This window comes from Bufo gargarizans, chromosome 4, assembly GCF_014858855.1.
Source record: "Bufo gargarizans isolate SCDJY-AF-19 chromosome 4, ASM1485885v1, whole genome shotgun sequence".
NCBI classification, from domain to species: domain Eukaryota; kingdom Metazoa; phylum Chordata; class Amphibia; order Anura; family Bufonidae; genus Bufo; species Bufo gargarizans.
In genome coordinates this window covers 420,471,277-420,487,927 of record NC_058083.1, presented here as the reverse complement: position 1 = coordinate 420,487,927, position 16,651 = coordinate 420,471,277, and the positions used below count along the sequence as shown (strand labels likewise).

The 16,651-nt window shown below is 39.2% G+C and overlaps 1 protein-coding gene across 1 annotated transcript in view; it reads right to left on the bottom strand.

Moving 5' to 3' along the window:
- Positions 1-1,080: 1,080 nt before the first annotated feature.
- The window catches only part of TMEM87B (transmembrane protein 87B), a 57,262-nt gene continuing 41,691 nt past the window's right edge, over positions 1,081-16,651 (bottom strand). Inside the window, exons 11-20 of the mRNA XM_044289692.1 lie at positions 14,882-14,975; positions 13,175-13,246; positions 11,970-12,078; positions 11,828-11,886; positions 10,197-10,300; positions 9,979-10,049; positions 9,825-9,892; positions 5,151-5,203; positions 3,333-3,363; positions 1,081-3,240 (exon numbers count right to left, since the gene is read on the bottom strand). Coding sequence (XP_044145627.1) covers positions 3,199-3,240; positions 3,333-3,363; positions 5,151-5,203; positions 9,825-9,892; positions 9,979-10,049; positions 10,197-10,300; positions 11,828-11,886; positions 11,970-12,078; positions 13,175-13,246; positions 14,882-14,975 — 703 coding nt within the window. The 3' untranslated portion in view covers positions 1,081-3,198. The remainder of the gene's footprint in view (positions 3,241-3,332; positions 3,364-5,150; positions 5,204-9,824; positions 9,893-9,978; positions 10,050-10,196; positions 10,301-11,827; positions 11,887-11,969; positions 12,079-13,174; positions 13,247-14,881; positions 14,976-16,651) is intronic.

The window sequence follows — 16,651 nt, the reverse complement described above, 5'->3', positions numbered from 1 at the left end:
TAAAAGGATTGTGTACCCAGAACATATTGATGACCTAGCCTCAGGATAGGTCATTAATATCCGATTGGTGGGACAAGCCCTTGTAATGACACTGCGCTGCCGACGAGGCGACACACAGTGTAATTTTGAAGAGGAGGCAGTGCTCGTACAAGCGCCACCTCCTATTTAAAAAGCTGATCGACGAGGGTGCCAGAAGTCGGACCCCCACCGATCAGATAATGATAAGCACAACCTCTTTAACGGTGAAAGAGCACCTTTGGGAAAAGTCCCTAGAGCTGCATCTGTATAAGTAACCATGACTGTAGATCATTAATGTTGTGTTGCGGTGTGGTGTTAAGCCTAAGGCCTCATGCACACGACAGTATTTTTTCACGGTCCGAAAAACGGGGTTCCGTTGTTCCGTGATCCATTTCCGTTTTTTTTTTCCGTGTGTCTTCCTTGATTTTTGGAGAATCACCAGACATGAAGGAAAGTGAAAAAAAAATCTAAGTCAAGTTTGCCTTGCAAATGATAGGAAAAAAAACGGACACGGATGACAATCTTGTGTGCATCCGTGTTTTTTCACGGACCCATTGACTTGAATGGGTCCGCGAACCGTTGTCTTTGAAAAAAAATAGGACAGGTATTTTTTTCACAGACTGGAAACGCGGATCACGGACGCGGATGACAAACGGTGCATTTTACGAATTTTCCACTGACCCATTGAAAGTCAATAGGTCCGCAGAAAATCACAGGAAAATGGAACAACGGACACGTGACACAACAACGGTCGTGTGCATGAGGCCTAATACAGACCTCAGTGTAGTATGAAACTTTAATGTGGCCCGTAGATGTTTATGGTGACCCACTGGATTTCCATGTGGGTTTTTTTTTTATTCAGATTCTATACGGATGCTACATAAAAAATAAAAAAAAGATGTTTGGATGCCATACTGTTATTCTTCCCTAGAAGCATTGCCTCAATGGGACAATATGCAGTGCCATGACAGAAGCCCCATAAACACGGTACATGGCTTGTCAATGGCTTTGTAGTAGAGATCCGCATATACGTCACATGCCAATACACCCCCCGAAGATGTGGTTTTACACTGTGCTACTAACACATCTGAACATGCCATAAAGCCCGCCATACACATGAGAAAAGCATAATCCAGGATGTTCATACAATCCCACCAGCAACTCGACAGATAAAACTGGAAAAAAACAAAAAACAAAAACAGGGCTAGTGCAAAGTGCCGTGTGTCAGCAGACCACAGCCAACATTTTCCAGCCTGGCAGATTTTCCTGTCTGCCTTTTTGCCATTGCATAAAATTTTTAAATGATGGTCGGCCAAAATGACAAAATTCAGAGAATTTTTTTCTCGTGTAGGGGAAGTCAATGCATATACAACAGAAGTCAACCTGTAGTAAAATGGGTCATGTATCAAAACTAGTAAGGGGGGGGGGGGGGGATTATAAAAAAAATGTTTTAATTATAAAAAAAAATATATATATATATATCTATGGATTTGATGGAACCCAAACATTTGCTGGCTTTTGGACTCTAAGTGCTCACCGTAAGTAATTATTTGCACTGTAATTTTCCCCACAGGGCCACAACTGAATTTAAAAAGAAATGCAGTATTTGGTTTAAAATGTCCCTCCCGTCAAGGTAACGCCTGAAGCCCCTTACCTTGTGGTCTTTGTAGTTATTCCAATATTCAGAAACTGTAGGGTGCTGCCCAATAGCTGCACATTAATAAATGCACACCCCAACCAAACATTGCCATGTACAAAACTGTCCAGGCTCAGGCATTATGACCAAAGAGAAACTTTTTTGAGAACAGAAATACATAACTTGGTTTTCTTCCCCTTCTTATTTGGACACCTTAACTTAGTTGTCCAGGCTTTATAATATTGATGACCTATCCCCACAGTGTGCAGGTGCCGTCTCTCTTCTTTCTTCCTGCTTGCCACAGACATGGCATCAGTGTACAGGAAGAGAGGCGGGAGACGGCATGTGCACACTGCGTGCGCTGTCTTCTCTTACAGATGTCAGGCGGAATGCCGTGTGTTAGACCACCGCCGATCTGATATTGATGACCTATCCCGAAGACAGGACATTAAATATTATAAAGCCCGAAGAACCTCCTTTTAAAAACCCGAAATAATAGCAGCAATGTAGATGGCCACTTGAATTTAAACTCCATAATACAATGGACAATATATTATTTGTGAGTAAAATGCAAAATACTGAATAGAAACCTCAGCACAGAAAAACATTTTTTTTTTTTGCTAATATTCACATTGACAACATAATATTGTGCAGGTGCACTGAGCTGCATGCAAACCTGTGCAAGCAAAAAATAATGTAGTTATTGCTTTTGTAAGAATTAAAGCAAAGCGGTGGAGGGTACAGACTGTCCGAATGCTTCAAAATTGTACAAACTTCATTTTCCTTGAATAGAAATGTGCTGAAAAGCTTTATTAGCATGGGATGATAGCTGTTCTTGCAAAATATATACACGTAATTCTGCGTATAGGAAATGTGCATCACAAAAACGTATGCATATTAGAAGAGAAGATCTCTCCCTCGGTTCTCTCTTGCCACGTGCCCAGAATGTGCTTCTTTTTATTTTTAAGGCAAAGAATATGAAGAAATCATAAAATTAAGATGGAAGCGAACAAATATAAAATAAATAGCACATTTGCATAAGGGTACTGCAGAAGAAGAAAAAAAAAAAAAAGGGGTCTTAACCGTGACCATCTACATCACCAGTACAGACCATACACGTCCTGTGTCGCTGGATGACAGGAGCAAAATGGTAGATCATGTTCCTTAATGATCACCATCCTAAAACATAAGAAATAGCGTGTACTATTCGTATAGTTAACGTGTCAAGGCTTAGCATTTGTAATCCAGCCCAAAAAACAAAAGCACAACGTTTACCGGAATGAAGGGGGGGGGGGGGGGGGGAATTGCGATGAAGGCTCTTCACCTTTGCTTTACTATAAAATAATCCTCTCGTAGAACAGATTTTTTTTTTTTTTTTTTTTTTAGTAAAGTGTAAAAATAAGAAACGTCTCTGATAAATAGTGTTAACACAGCATACATTAGTTTACTCTTCAAAGTCTTCAACACTGAAGTAGTCTCTACCAATGCTGACGCTGTGGCGGAGCGGTTCACAGTTCCTAGATGAGAAGTAATCTCTCGGGATGTCACTCTGTTTTAGACATTTCATATTTGGTCATCATGATCTCCTGCAAGTCCAAAGGAACAGAAGAAGAATGGTCAAGTTATTTGCAGAATAGGATACAGCACAGATTTGACGTACCGGATGAGCCTGCCTTACCTCGTCAGAGTCCAGTAATACTGGAAGGGCTCTGAAAAAACAAAGAAAAAAAAATATGTATTACAGTGGTAGTCCGGGATTTACTCGGGCACCGCTGCTCCGTCTAGTCCTGTCCTGGTATGATGATGTGCAGACTACGTACACGTAACGACTGCAGCCAGTCACTGGCCTCAATGGTCAAACCATCGATTGTCTGCAGGGGTGACGTGCCTATGTCATCATTGCAGAACATCTAACAAATACCAGCGGCAGAACTTGAGTGGCGAGACATTTACTGGATGAGTAATAGTTATATTATTGTATTGATTTCCCAGCTTTGTGCACATTGTTTAATAAACATGGACACTCCTTTTAAGCATTTAAAGGGAGTTTCAAGCTAAAGAAGTTAAAATTGTAGCACTACAGTATGGCAATTTCATTTATATTTTTTAATGCATACAAGAAAGTGAAGTGACAACCACAGTAGGTGGCAGTTGCTGACAACCATATGAAATACCCTTTATTGTACCCAGGTCTATCGGCTATTATAGCAGAAAAGCAATAACAATTGGAAATGACTCAAATCAACCCGACATTCCCCTCAAAATAAAGTACGGTAACTTGGACAAGAAATAAATTGACACAATTTTGTTAAATAATTTCTATTTCAGCGCTTTGTGATTTATTTTCATGCAGTCATTTAACCTTCATTGTTTTCTTCCAGGGACGTGTAATGAACCCACAGGAGCAGGGTTTCTGAGAATGAGGAATCCATTCAGAAGGTTTATTAGAAAATTGGGGAAATTGCATAATCTTTATTCACTCAACTGTAATACTTGTTTAAGAAAGAGCAAGCTTACTCTGCTGGTCATAAAGCTGTTAACCTGCTTTTTATTTGCTTAAAGGGAGTCTTTCACCAGGAAACTGTTAAATCAAGGTCTTCAGGGCTCAGCTGAATGTAGTGATGCCTTTCACTTAGCAATTTGTCACATCATTCTGGAGAAAATGCACTTTTAAACGATATGCAAATTAGCGGTTAATTGCATGCCCAAGCCACTCTGTGCCCCCTTGCTTCCTTTGCCAGCCCCTCCTCCCCTTCTAGATTAATACAGACAGGCACGATGACTATGCAGGAACCTGGCCCTGTCAATCAAGGAGAGGGAAGGGGCTGGCTGAGGAAGCAGGAGGAGCAATCAGACACAGAACGGCCACTTAACTGCTCATCTGCAAATGGACTAAAACTATTTCTATGAGTGAAAGGTATCAGTACATTCATCTGAGCTAGCCCTACAAGGCTTTGTGCTTGGTTTAACTGTGAATTCCTTTAAATTCACAGGCAAATTTTCTACATTGGCAGCTTCTATTAAAAGGGAACCTGTCAAGTTGAACATGCCGTCCTATCTGCAGGCAGCATATTATAGAGCAGGAGGAGCTGAGCAGATTAAAATATATTTTGGGTAAGACTGTTAGTATAACTTAAGTGTTATTCATTTGCATTTCTGCTCTTTCTGAGCACAGCAGCCATGTGGTTGGCCTTATCAGCCTGTATGACTGTGCACACACAGCTCAGTCACTAAGCAGGACCACCCGCTGGACTCTTAAGCATAGAAGGTGCAGGGATTTAGATCAACAAATCACAAGTTTTGCTGAATCTTTTCCCATAAAACTGTAAATCAATCTGCTCAGCTCCTTTTACTCTATAATGTGCTGTGTGCATTATATATAACACAATGTGACAGGGCTGCATTTAAGAAAATACTTTCAAAAGAATATTATGACATGAATAAGATAAGTCAAATTTAATATGCCAATAAGGAGTCACAAAAAAGGGATGCTTACATGTCCGCAAAAGACGAGGGGATATTTTCTTCCACCCACTTTAAGTCTTCATCCTAAACAGGAAGATAAAAGGAAAATAAAGTAGTGATCTTGAAAATAATGCTTGTTCTCTGGAACGATGATCAAACATGACGCCCACTCGCACGTGTAGTAGGTGTCATGACCGGCTGGTCTCCCCTGTTTCAAACAGCAGAGACCCGTGGCTAATGACGACGACCGGCAATAATGTTGATCGCGGTAATTAAAGCCTTTAGATGCCGTGATCAAGTGAGATCACGGCATCTAAAGCCCGAAACCCCGGTAGCACGTATTGATTTCAATACCCTGGGTCTTACGGAAAAGACCCAGGGTATTGAAGCTGCAATTCTTATTTTGGCCAGCATAAGAAATGAGCAATTCTGTACAAATCATTGGTCTAAAAGACCCATGATTGTTCAGAATTTTGTTTAAAAAAAAAAAATGATTTTGTAGGCTCATATAGCTTAAAAATCATAAAAAAGTAAAAGAAATATATAAAAAAAACATATAAAAGTTTAAATCACCCCTTTTCGTAGAATAAAAAAAATACATAAAAAAATATAAACATGTGTCCGCAAAACACCCGTACTATTAAAATATAAAAAAAAATTTCAATACGGTGAATGACATAATGGGAAAAAAGGGTCAAAATGGCCAATTTGCCACTATTTTATTGCTTCTCTTATCCAAAAAAAATGTAATAAAATATGATCAAAAAGTCACACACACTACAAAATGCTTATCAATAAAAACTAGATTGTTCCACAAAAAATGAGCCCCACAGAGCTCAGTAAAAAAAAGTTATGGTGGTCAGAATACAGTGATGTAAAAATTTGATTTTTTTTTCAAAGTGTACATTTATTTTTACACTAGACATAAAAAAAAAAATATACATATGGAATTGTAATCGTATTGACCCAGAGAATGAAAGACACAAGTCAGTTTTGCCCCAAAGGAAACGTCCTGGGAACAAAACCCATAATACGATGGAGGAATTGTGGTTTTTTTTCCAATTTCATCCCTTTTGGAATTTTTCCCCCGCTTCCCACTACATTGTATGACATATTAAATGGCATTAGAAAGTAGAACTTTTCCGCAAAAAAAGCCCTTATACAGCGGAAAAAATGGAATGGAATGGAAAAATAAAAAAAGTTATGGCTCAAGGAAGATAGGGAAGAAAAATGAAAACGAAAAAAAAAAACTCCAGTATCCTAGGGGTTAAAGTGTAAATGCACAAGACTGAGGTTTGAGTAACATCTTACTAATAAAGACTAGCTAAACACATTTAGCTTTTATAGCCTTATGTTTAGCCATACTTTCCAAGACAACCGTGAAAAACTGCGTTTTTAAGGGATGGAAACCCAACCTTTCACAACCAGTCCATTTGCGGCAGTTATGCCAGGGTGCGGGGATTGTGGCCATGTGACATATTATTTCTCATAATATATTGGAATCAGTTTCACCCATATGAAGAGAGGTAACTAAGGCTACTTTCACACTCGCGTTTTGTGCGGATCCGTCATGGACGGATCCGTTCAGATAATATAGCCATCTGCATCCGTTCAGTATGGATCAGTTTGTATTATCTTTAACATAGCCAAGATTGAAAGTCAATGGAGGACGGATCCGTTTTCTATTGTGCCCAATTGTGTCAGTGAAAACGGATCCGTCCCCATTGACTCACATTGTGTGCCAGGACGGATTCGTTTGGCTCCTTTTTATCAGACGGGACACCAAAATGCGTTTTGGTGTCCATCTCCAAAGCGGAATGGAGACGGAACTGATACAAACTATTGCATTCTGATCAGATCTTTTTCCATTCAGAATGCATGAGAATGCAAACTGATCCGTTTTGGACCGCTTATGAGAGCCCTGAACGGATCTCACAAATGGAAAGCCAAAACGCCAGTGTGAAAGTAGACTAAGTTGTAACGAAGAGGGCTAACCTTCCTTAAGTGACCAGAAAGAGAGGCTTCTATCCGGTAAATAAGAAGGCTCTCAGGTCAGTATATAAAGAAAGCCGGAACTACTAGCAGAATAACCAGTAATCCTTAAAAGACTAGGGACATAGTTTCATACGATCTCTTGCTGTGATGATCTGATTAGACTTAGGGGCTCTTCACAGCTTCTTTTGCTTGACAGCGCACACGCAAATGTATCAGTGCAGTAGAAAGTTCTTGAAATATGTAATGCTCGACACAAGACTATAATTGGGCAAACAGTCTAAAAGGGAAGACTTCTGACTACCTTTGTCCTCGTTTACATTTCTATACATTATTAAGGACAGAGCATAAAACACTATTCGCTCCTGCAAATAAAAGGACGCTTGATATATACTTTTTATCTTTTTCTTTTAACATTGCAGTCTATGGGAAGTGGAGATGAAGCATTATGTTTCCACCCATTAAACATTTTCGCTTTCTACATTTAATGCCTTGGGAATTTATTTTTTATTTTTTTTAAATTAGACTTTTTTTTTTATGGATACATTTTGGGAATAAAAAACAGACACAACATATGCCCAGTGATTCAAATATACAATGAAACCTTGTAGACAAAACCCTGTTATTGCATACGTTCATATATATTTTTAGTACCAGTCCAAAAATTGGAAACTTATTTTCATTTCATGGTTTTTCTTTTACTTTGCAGATTCATATTGATTCCATTATGGAAGCGTTCATTAATATGCAGGAGGCGCAGGGAGTGGTGAGTGATGGGCTGCGCAGGCCGTATTCACTACTCCCTGGTCTTCTGTTTCCTGACTGCATAAACCCTTAGGACACAGTCCTGCACCATGACATCACATTGCAGTGCAGAGTCCAGGGGAAGAACAGGGATCTGTAAGTGCAGGAAGAGTGCGCAGTCAGGAGCAGGAGAGGCAATTTATTTATTATATAATGGGGGTCTGATCTGAGGTCTAAAACGTAATGGGGGTCTGATATGAGGTCTGATGGAGCTTGGGGGGTATGATGAGGAAAGGGGGTTTAATAGAGCTTGGGGGTCTAAGGAAGAATGGGAGTCTGATCTCTATATATATATTTTTTTTTTTCTTTTTTTTTTTTCTTATTTTCATCCTCTGTATTCTAGGTGCGTCCTATTGTCTGGTGCATTTTATAGTCTGAAAAATAAGGTACCTCTCCTGCAGAGAATACATTGATTAGTGTTACCAGCCTCAGAAACTGGAAATTAACAGCACCTCAAATTAGAGACTACATAAATGCTTTACAGACATCAAGTACCCAAAACATCTCAATATAAACTGCTCAGGGGCGAACACAAGAATCAGGCCTTTATGGGTTAAATTGCTGCAAAGAAGCCACTACTGATGAACAACAACCAGAAGAGGAGACACAAGGAGGGGACATTACAACAGTGGATATTTGTACTTTGGTCTGATGAGTCAAAATTTGAGATGATTACTTCCAAATGTCATGTCTGTGTGAGATGCAGAAAAGATGAGCGGATGGTTTCTACATGTGTGGCTCCTACCGTGAAGAATGAAGGACGATGTGTTATGGTGTGGGGGTGCTTTGCAGGTTACACTGTTGGTGATTTATTCAAAATTCAAGGCACACTTAACCAGCATGGCTACCACAGCATCTTGTAGTGACATGCCATACCATCTGGTTTGCATTTAGGGGGACCATCATTTGTATTTCAACTGAACAATGACCCCTAACACACATCCAGGCTATGTAAGAGCTATTTGACTAAAGTCTACATTCACACGACCGTATTAACGAGTCCACAGCCGTTCCGCAATTTTGTAGAACAGGTGCGGACCCATTCATTTCAACGAAGCCGCAAAAGATGCGGACAGCAGAATGTTCCACGGCCCCGCAAAAAAAAAATAAAAAAAATAATAATATAGAAATAGAGCATGTCTTATTCTTGTCCGTAATTTCGGACAAGAATAGTCATTTTCTATGGTACCGGCGGCCGTGTGCGGTGCTCAAATTGCGGAACGCACACAGGTAGGTCTCCTCAAAACACTACAGTCGTGTGACTGTAGCCTAACAAGGTGGGTGATGGAGAGCTGCATCAGATAACATGGCCTCCACAATCACCCAACCTTAACCCAATTGAGATAATTAGAATAAGCTGGAACACAGTGTGAAGGAAGAGCAGCCAACAAGTTCTCAGCAACTATGGGAGCTCCTTCAAGACAGGAAAACCATTCCAGGCAACTACCGCATTGAAGCTGACAAAGAATGTCAAGAGTGTGCAAAGCTGTCATCAAAGCAAAAGGGAGTTACTAGAAATATATAAAATATATTGTAGGCTACAATCGGGGATTAATAGGAATCTGTAATGCAGAAAAAAAACATGGAATAAAATGTTGTGTCCAAACATTTGCTTGGTACAGTGTATATGCTAAACAAACATTACCAATAAGATGTGGACCACCCCTTAAAGGGGTTGTTCAGCTAGAAAATGACCATTGAATGTGATTAAAACTGGTCATGTGACAACACATAACTTGGAGTGGAGGTGCTGGGGCGGGAGATCAGGGGACCTTTATTAATTCAAGTACATTAGTATAGTGCTATATTATATTAGATGATTTTTTTGGATATTTTTTTTCTAGCTGCACAATCCACAATCAGTGTCAATCAATCTAAAAGCAAGCTGATATTTCAAGCCGTTACTCACATTGCTAGTAGCATTAGACTTCGCTGTTCCATTGGGCTCGGTCTTTGTTCCTCTAAGCTTCATGCCATCTGTAGCGAAGAACAAAGTAGGGCAGTCAATAATTGTAACGATAGGGGGCAGCAGTGAGTAATAGAATTAGAATAATGTACTTTACCGAAGTGATCTGTTACAAGGAATTCTTCCACTTCATCATCTGAATCATCGATGAGAGGGGTGAATGCATACCTGCAAATGATAGAGGAGACTAGATATACAATGCTGTCAGCATTTCTAGTTAAACAACTGTACTTTTTTTAACTTTCCTTTATATTAATCTATGCAAGTGTAAACTAGAAACTGAGATTTAAGGGCAATATGAAAATTGTTGTGTACCTTTGGTTGTTTGCAGATGGTCTCCACAAAAACATGATAACCAATAATACAATGGAGAATAGGAATCTCCAGAAAGCATCATCTACCCAGAGCTCCATCCAGTCCTGTAAAAGATATAACGTGGAAAATGTCTAATACAAAAAGCAAGACAACTGGAAATAATAATATTTCTTTATGTCTAAATATCATCATCGTTAACTTTCCACCATAGAGAGAACTCTGCAGTTAATCATAGTTGCACAGTTCTCTCTCTCTCCCTACCAGAAAAGGACCACTATGGTCACTGAAGGGAAGAAGGAAAGCTTGATACAATGCAAATTGTGTTCAGCTTTCAGACAGGATACTTTACTGAAGGTATTCAGCAGCACACCAGCTAGGCAGTCACAGTGCAGCATGCTACAGTAGAAAGTGTGTGGAAGGAAGAGAGTCCCAAACAACATCCTCTTATTTGTTCTACCGAGATATATAAAGGCTACTGAATCCTAGTTGTATTACGTCTACTAAGTGTCTAACCAAATAGGCAATGATCATATAGAGAAGATAATGGCAAAATGTGACATGCCACCTAATGCAAAAAATTGTTTTACTATGATCATTTAATGCCTTGATCCTAGAGTTAACTACAGACGTATATGTAGACTATGTCAGCAGTCACTTTGTCTGAGCACTTTTGTGTTCTGCTATTATCAGTGTGCAGAAAAAAAAGAAGTGTATTATTACACGTCAACGGCATGAATTGTATATTGCAATACGTGTCCACAGAGCAGTATCCAGACCACATAAAAAGGGCTATTTGATCATATAAAAAAAGTGTGCTCCCAGGGGAAGGTAATAAAATTAAAACGGCCATTACTAGCTATACAGCCAGATACTTCTACACTAGGCCACTATGACATTTTATACAGCATTAAAATGGTATATTGGTTACCAAACCTTTTTGTAAAAAGACCGTAACTGCTGCTTATACATAATATTCCCTAACCTTATGATTTGCACGATCAAATCCATCGCCAAAAAAAGACAGTTCCCACAATGCCCTGATGTACTGCACTGCCTGTGTGCATGTTCACGAGAATCTCTGCCCCCTCATTTGGTGCCAGCAGAGCTTTGTGAGGCCTACAGGACCACTGACCGAGGCTGTAAACCGTTATAGCGTCATGGGCGCTACTTAGTTTCAGAAGTATCTGAACGAGAAAGCGCATTTATGTGCTCACCCCTGTCGGGTCTCTCAGAGTCCTTTCCTTCTGATCAGAAAAGGTAATAAACATGGTCAATCACGAAAGGCCAGAAGCCAACTGGTTATAAACATAGGAAACTGAGGCAAAAAATTAGCCAAGGGGCCAACAAAAGTAATATCTTTGTTGTGAACAGTAAAAAAACACTTGCCTTTGGGGGTAATTATATATATTTTTTAATTATCGCATTTTACTCGTTTTGAGCTGAAAAATCCTTTTTAAATTGGTCTTTGTTACAAATATGGAACCCTTTTTCTGTACAGAGCTCTAATAGAAGGATCAGAATTTTTGCTCTTTTCCGTCAGCCAGACGGCTGTAATTTACATACACTATATAACATTCAAGTATTCACACAAATTTAGTACATTCATACTAAGCCATCTGTATCATACTTACAGATGGACAATCTGCCAATCTAAATTTTTTTGTTATCCAAGCCATAAATATCACAGAAGCTATAGGTAAAAAAGACAAAACACAAATTACAACAGGGTCAGCATTTTAAACCAGAAATCCCTGAAGCTTCAGCAAAACTTACCTAATATAGCAAAGATCAAGGTGTTGGTAAAGTGTCTATATAGTGAATATTTTACTACATTCTTTCTTAACTTTAGTATCTTCATCGTTTGTGCCAGACTTACAAATATGTATACATGGCTAAGGAAAATGGAACTACTGTATGACATCTCAGGCTTATCAAAGAATACAAACCTGCATAAAGACATACTCCTGAACTATCTTTCAAGATGCAATAAATCAGCCAATAAGCTCAGGAGACTAGAGACAAGAAGTGGAGACCAAGCCATCAGTTAAGCATATCATTTATACTATTCGCCTCTTCAGTACTGGACCATTAGGACAAGAACAATGAGTGACATTTATCAAAACTGGTGTACCCACACGCCAGTCTTCACCTCTATGCACTGGCGTGAAATGGGCCTAATTTATTGAAAGGCAGATGCCTCTTAATAAATTAGGCGCTTCTCTGCCCTGCTGTGCACCAGAAACTAAAAAGTCTGGCGTAGACTTCAGCTATAGCGTCTGCCACTTTCTGCCAAAAGTTATAGTCAATCCGATGAGTGGTGCCAAGCCCCACCCTTTCTTTGGCACTTCAGTAGAGTGCTGAGAAGATTAAAAAGTCCCAATTTATATCACACATGATATGCTCCATATTTTGCAACTTTTTTACACCACATAAAGCTGTAATTTCTCCTCTGCACTTTGGCGGCTAAAACTTTTTGCTTGACATACCTTTATAAAGGTTTGATTATTGTTGGATAACTTATTTTATGTAGGTCTATAAACAATATTTTGGTACATAAACAATATAATTTACTGTACATTTGGGCAAAAATGTGGAAAAAAACGATTGTGCTAAAGGTTTGATTTATTTATGTATACATCATAAATGATGCCAAAGCTGGCCTGATATACACCACAATTATTAAGAGATGCCCACCTCCTTGTAAACGTGGCTCATTTTGGATCACCAGTGCGCAGAGCTGCAGTAGATTTCAGCTGTAATGTGCACCACTTTTTTTGGCACATGTTAAATGTTTTGGGCCTCCTACTCTTGCCCATGTCTCACCCACTGGTTACAACAGTGGCGAGAGTGTTGAAGAGGGGGAAAAAAAGTGACAAACGTTTCTGCAAACCAGGACCTGCGCCCATAAAACTGGCATAGATATCACCCCCATGTGTTATTTATTGCTACAGTGGTCTGAGTTTCACTGTAAAGGATATCCACCAGCACAATGCAGAGTCCAGCAGAGCTAGTGGGATACTTGCCAGCAACACCAAATCGGATTCTTTTGTCTGGAATGAAATATAAAAAAAATTATACTTTACAACGTTAAAGTATAGGATAGGTCATTAATATAAAAAAGGTCATTAATATAAAAAAGCAGACAACCCTCTTAACGCTTCATTGTTTAGGACTTGATCCATATGGCACAGAATTTTGGGCCCCCAACCCGTCTTCCCTTTCCCCCAGTAATCCCCCTCTATCCCCAGAGATATATCCTAGGCACAGGATTAACACCTATGCGTTTCAATCTAGATTTCTTATGATTTCATTTGATTCAAATGGACCTGGCTAATACATTATAGAAACATAGAATGTGTCGGCAGATAAGAACCATTTGGCCCATCTAGTCTGCCCAATATACTGAATCCTATGAATAGTCCCTGGCCCTATCTTATATGAAGGATGGCCTTATGCCTATCCCATGCATGCTTAAACTCCATCACTGTATTTGCAGCTACCACTTCTGCAGGAAGGTTATTCCATGCATCCACTACTCTCTCAGTAAAGTAATACTTCCTGATATTACTTTTAAACCTTTGCCCCTCTAATTTAAAACTATGTCCTCTTGTAGCAGTTTTTCTTCTTTTGAATATTCTTTCCTCTTTTACCTTGTTGATTCCCTTTATGTATCTAAAAGTTTCTATCATATCCCCTCTGTCTCGTCTTTCTTCCAAGCGATACATGTTAAGGTCCTTTAATCTTTCCTGGTAAGTTTAGAGATGAGCGAATTTCATGTTATGGAATTCGTTCACGCTTCGTTTGGTGGTAAAAGCAGAATTGTGTTATGGATTCTGTTACCACAGGCCATAAAGCAATTCTATGACTGAATGCATAACAGAATGCCTTTAGAGGCATTCCGTTATTCATTCTGTCATAATAGAAGTCTATGGGCTGCAAATCGGATCCGTCCCGTTTCTGTTATGCAGGGGAGTCCTGTCCTGCATAAAGGAAACGGATCAGTTTTGCAGCCCATAGACTTCTATTATAATGGAATGCATCTAAAAGGCATTCCGTTATGCAATCCATCATAGAATTGCATTATGGTCCGTGGTTACGGAATCCATAGCTCAATTCTGCTTTTACCACCAAACTATGAAATTCGCTAATCACTAACTATCATTCTACGTCCAAAGAACGAGGCAGCACTCCAAATTCTAGTGAGGGGGTGATAACCCAATTTATTTCCCAGGCAACGTTTTGGCCTACTCAATGAGGCCTTTGTCAAGCTATCATACTATATATATCTGCTCTCCTACTTCCATTCAAATGTTTCTTGAGGATGGGTCTGATATGCCTTAGTTTAGTGTTTGTAATCATTTTGGAATTAAAAAATAAATAAAAAAATAATAATAATAAAAAATTACAGGTAAAAAAAACAGAAAGGAGATACGTCCTGACATATCTTTGTACTAATCACTTTTCACATATGAAGGTAAATATCTATCAAAGAAAACTGTAAACTCCAGCTGCATCATTCTTGTGACCGGGAGGAGTTGGTTACAATGATGTTATTAGTGGTATGACAATAAAAAGGCTTGTATGCTGTAAGAATAACACAAATGTATGACAGTTTGCTACTAGTGAAATTGACATGCTCAAAACCTACAAATGTATGAAACACAATAAAAAGAAATAAAAATTACCCTTATGACTCTCATTACTCCTTCAACAGTGGCAAATATCAGATAGAGAGCTCCCAATCCAACCACACGATGCATCACTGCTCCTAATCGTGGCCTGACCAGGAAAACAAGACCAAATTACAATGAAAAAAAGAGTAGTATTTACTTTAAAACCATATACAAAAATGGCATTTGTAGTTTTAAAGGTTATGGACACCTTCTGGGGTATTTTTTATTATTGCATTATACTTATTTTGGAATAAAATCATATTTTATTACAACTTTTCACCCACTCTCCCAGTATAAAGGTATAATCTGTGTGTCTGCAAAGCAGCAAGGTTCTATATTTACATCGAATCCCGTTATCTGATAGCTCATGTGAATCCGACCAAGGACAACATCTGCATGGAGTTTGTATGTTCTCTCCGTGTTTGCGTGGGTTTCCCAAGGTACTCCGGTTTCCTCCCACACTCCAAAGATATACTGATAGGGACCGTAGATTGTGAGCCCCATTGGGGAGAGAATGCTAATGTCTGTGAAGCGCTGCGGAATATAGCAGCGCTATATAAGTGTGTATAATAAATAAATAACTCTCTTAAGGTCATAAACACTTATTTAAGCCATATTCTCATCAGTGTGACCGCGTCAGTGTGAGCTGTGATGAGCATTTATGAATTGGATGACATGACTCAAGATAAATAGAAACTGAAAGTCTGCAGATACACTCTCAACTAACCACTTCACATCTGCCCCCTTCCTGGCCAGGCCTAATTTTGCAAATATTACATATCTCACTTTATGTGGTAATAACTTTGGAACGCCTTTAGGCTACTTTCACACTAGCGTTCGAGCGGATCCGTTCTGAACGGATCCGCTCATATTAATGCAGACGGTGGCTCCGTTCAGAACGGATCCGTCTGCATTATAACTTAGAAAAATTTCTAAGTGTGAAAGTAGCCATATGGTGTCATCTTCAAGCGGATCCGTCCCCAATGACTTCCATTATAAGTCGGAACGGATCCGCTCGCCTCCGCACGGCCAGGCGGACACCCGAACACTGCTTGCAGCGTTCAGGTGTCCGCTCACTGAGCGGAGCGGAGGCTGAGCGCTGGCAGGCGGATGCATTCTCAGTGGATCCACCTCCACTGAGAATGCATTAGGGCCAGACGGCTGCGTTCAGGGCCGCTTGTGAGCCCTTGAAACGGAACTCACGAGCGGACACCTGAACGCAGGTGTGAAAGTAGCCTTACTCATCCAAGTCATTCAGAGATTGTTTTCTCGTGACACATTGTACTTCATGATAGTCATAAATTTGAGTCAATATATTTCACCTTTATTTATGAAAAAATCAAAAATTTACGAAATTTTTTGAGAAATTCGCAATTTTCTAAATTTCAATTTCTCTGCTTTTAAAATAGAAAGTGATACCTCATAAAATATTACTTAACATTCCCCATATGTCTACTTTATGTTGGCATCATTTTGGAAATGTAATTTTATTTTTTTAGGACGTTAGAAGGCTTAGAAGTTTAGAAGCAATTTTTCAAATTTTTAAGAAAATTGCCAAAACCCACTTTTTAAAAAGGACCAATTCAGGTCTGGTCACTTTGTGGGGCCTACATAGTGGATACCCCCATAAATGGCCCCATTGTAGAAACTACACCCCTCAAGTTACTTAAAACAGATTTTACAAACTTTGTTAACCCGTTAGGCGTTCCACAAGAATTAAAGAAAAATTTCACTTTTTTGGCAGATTTTCCATTTTAATGTAATGTTTTCTTTAACACATCG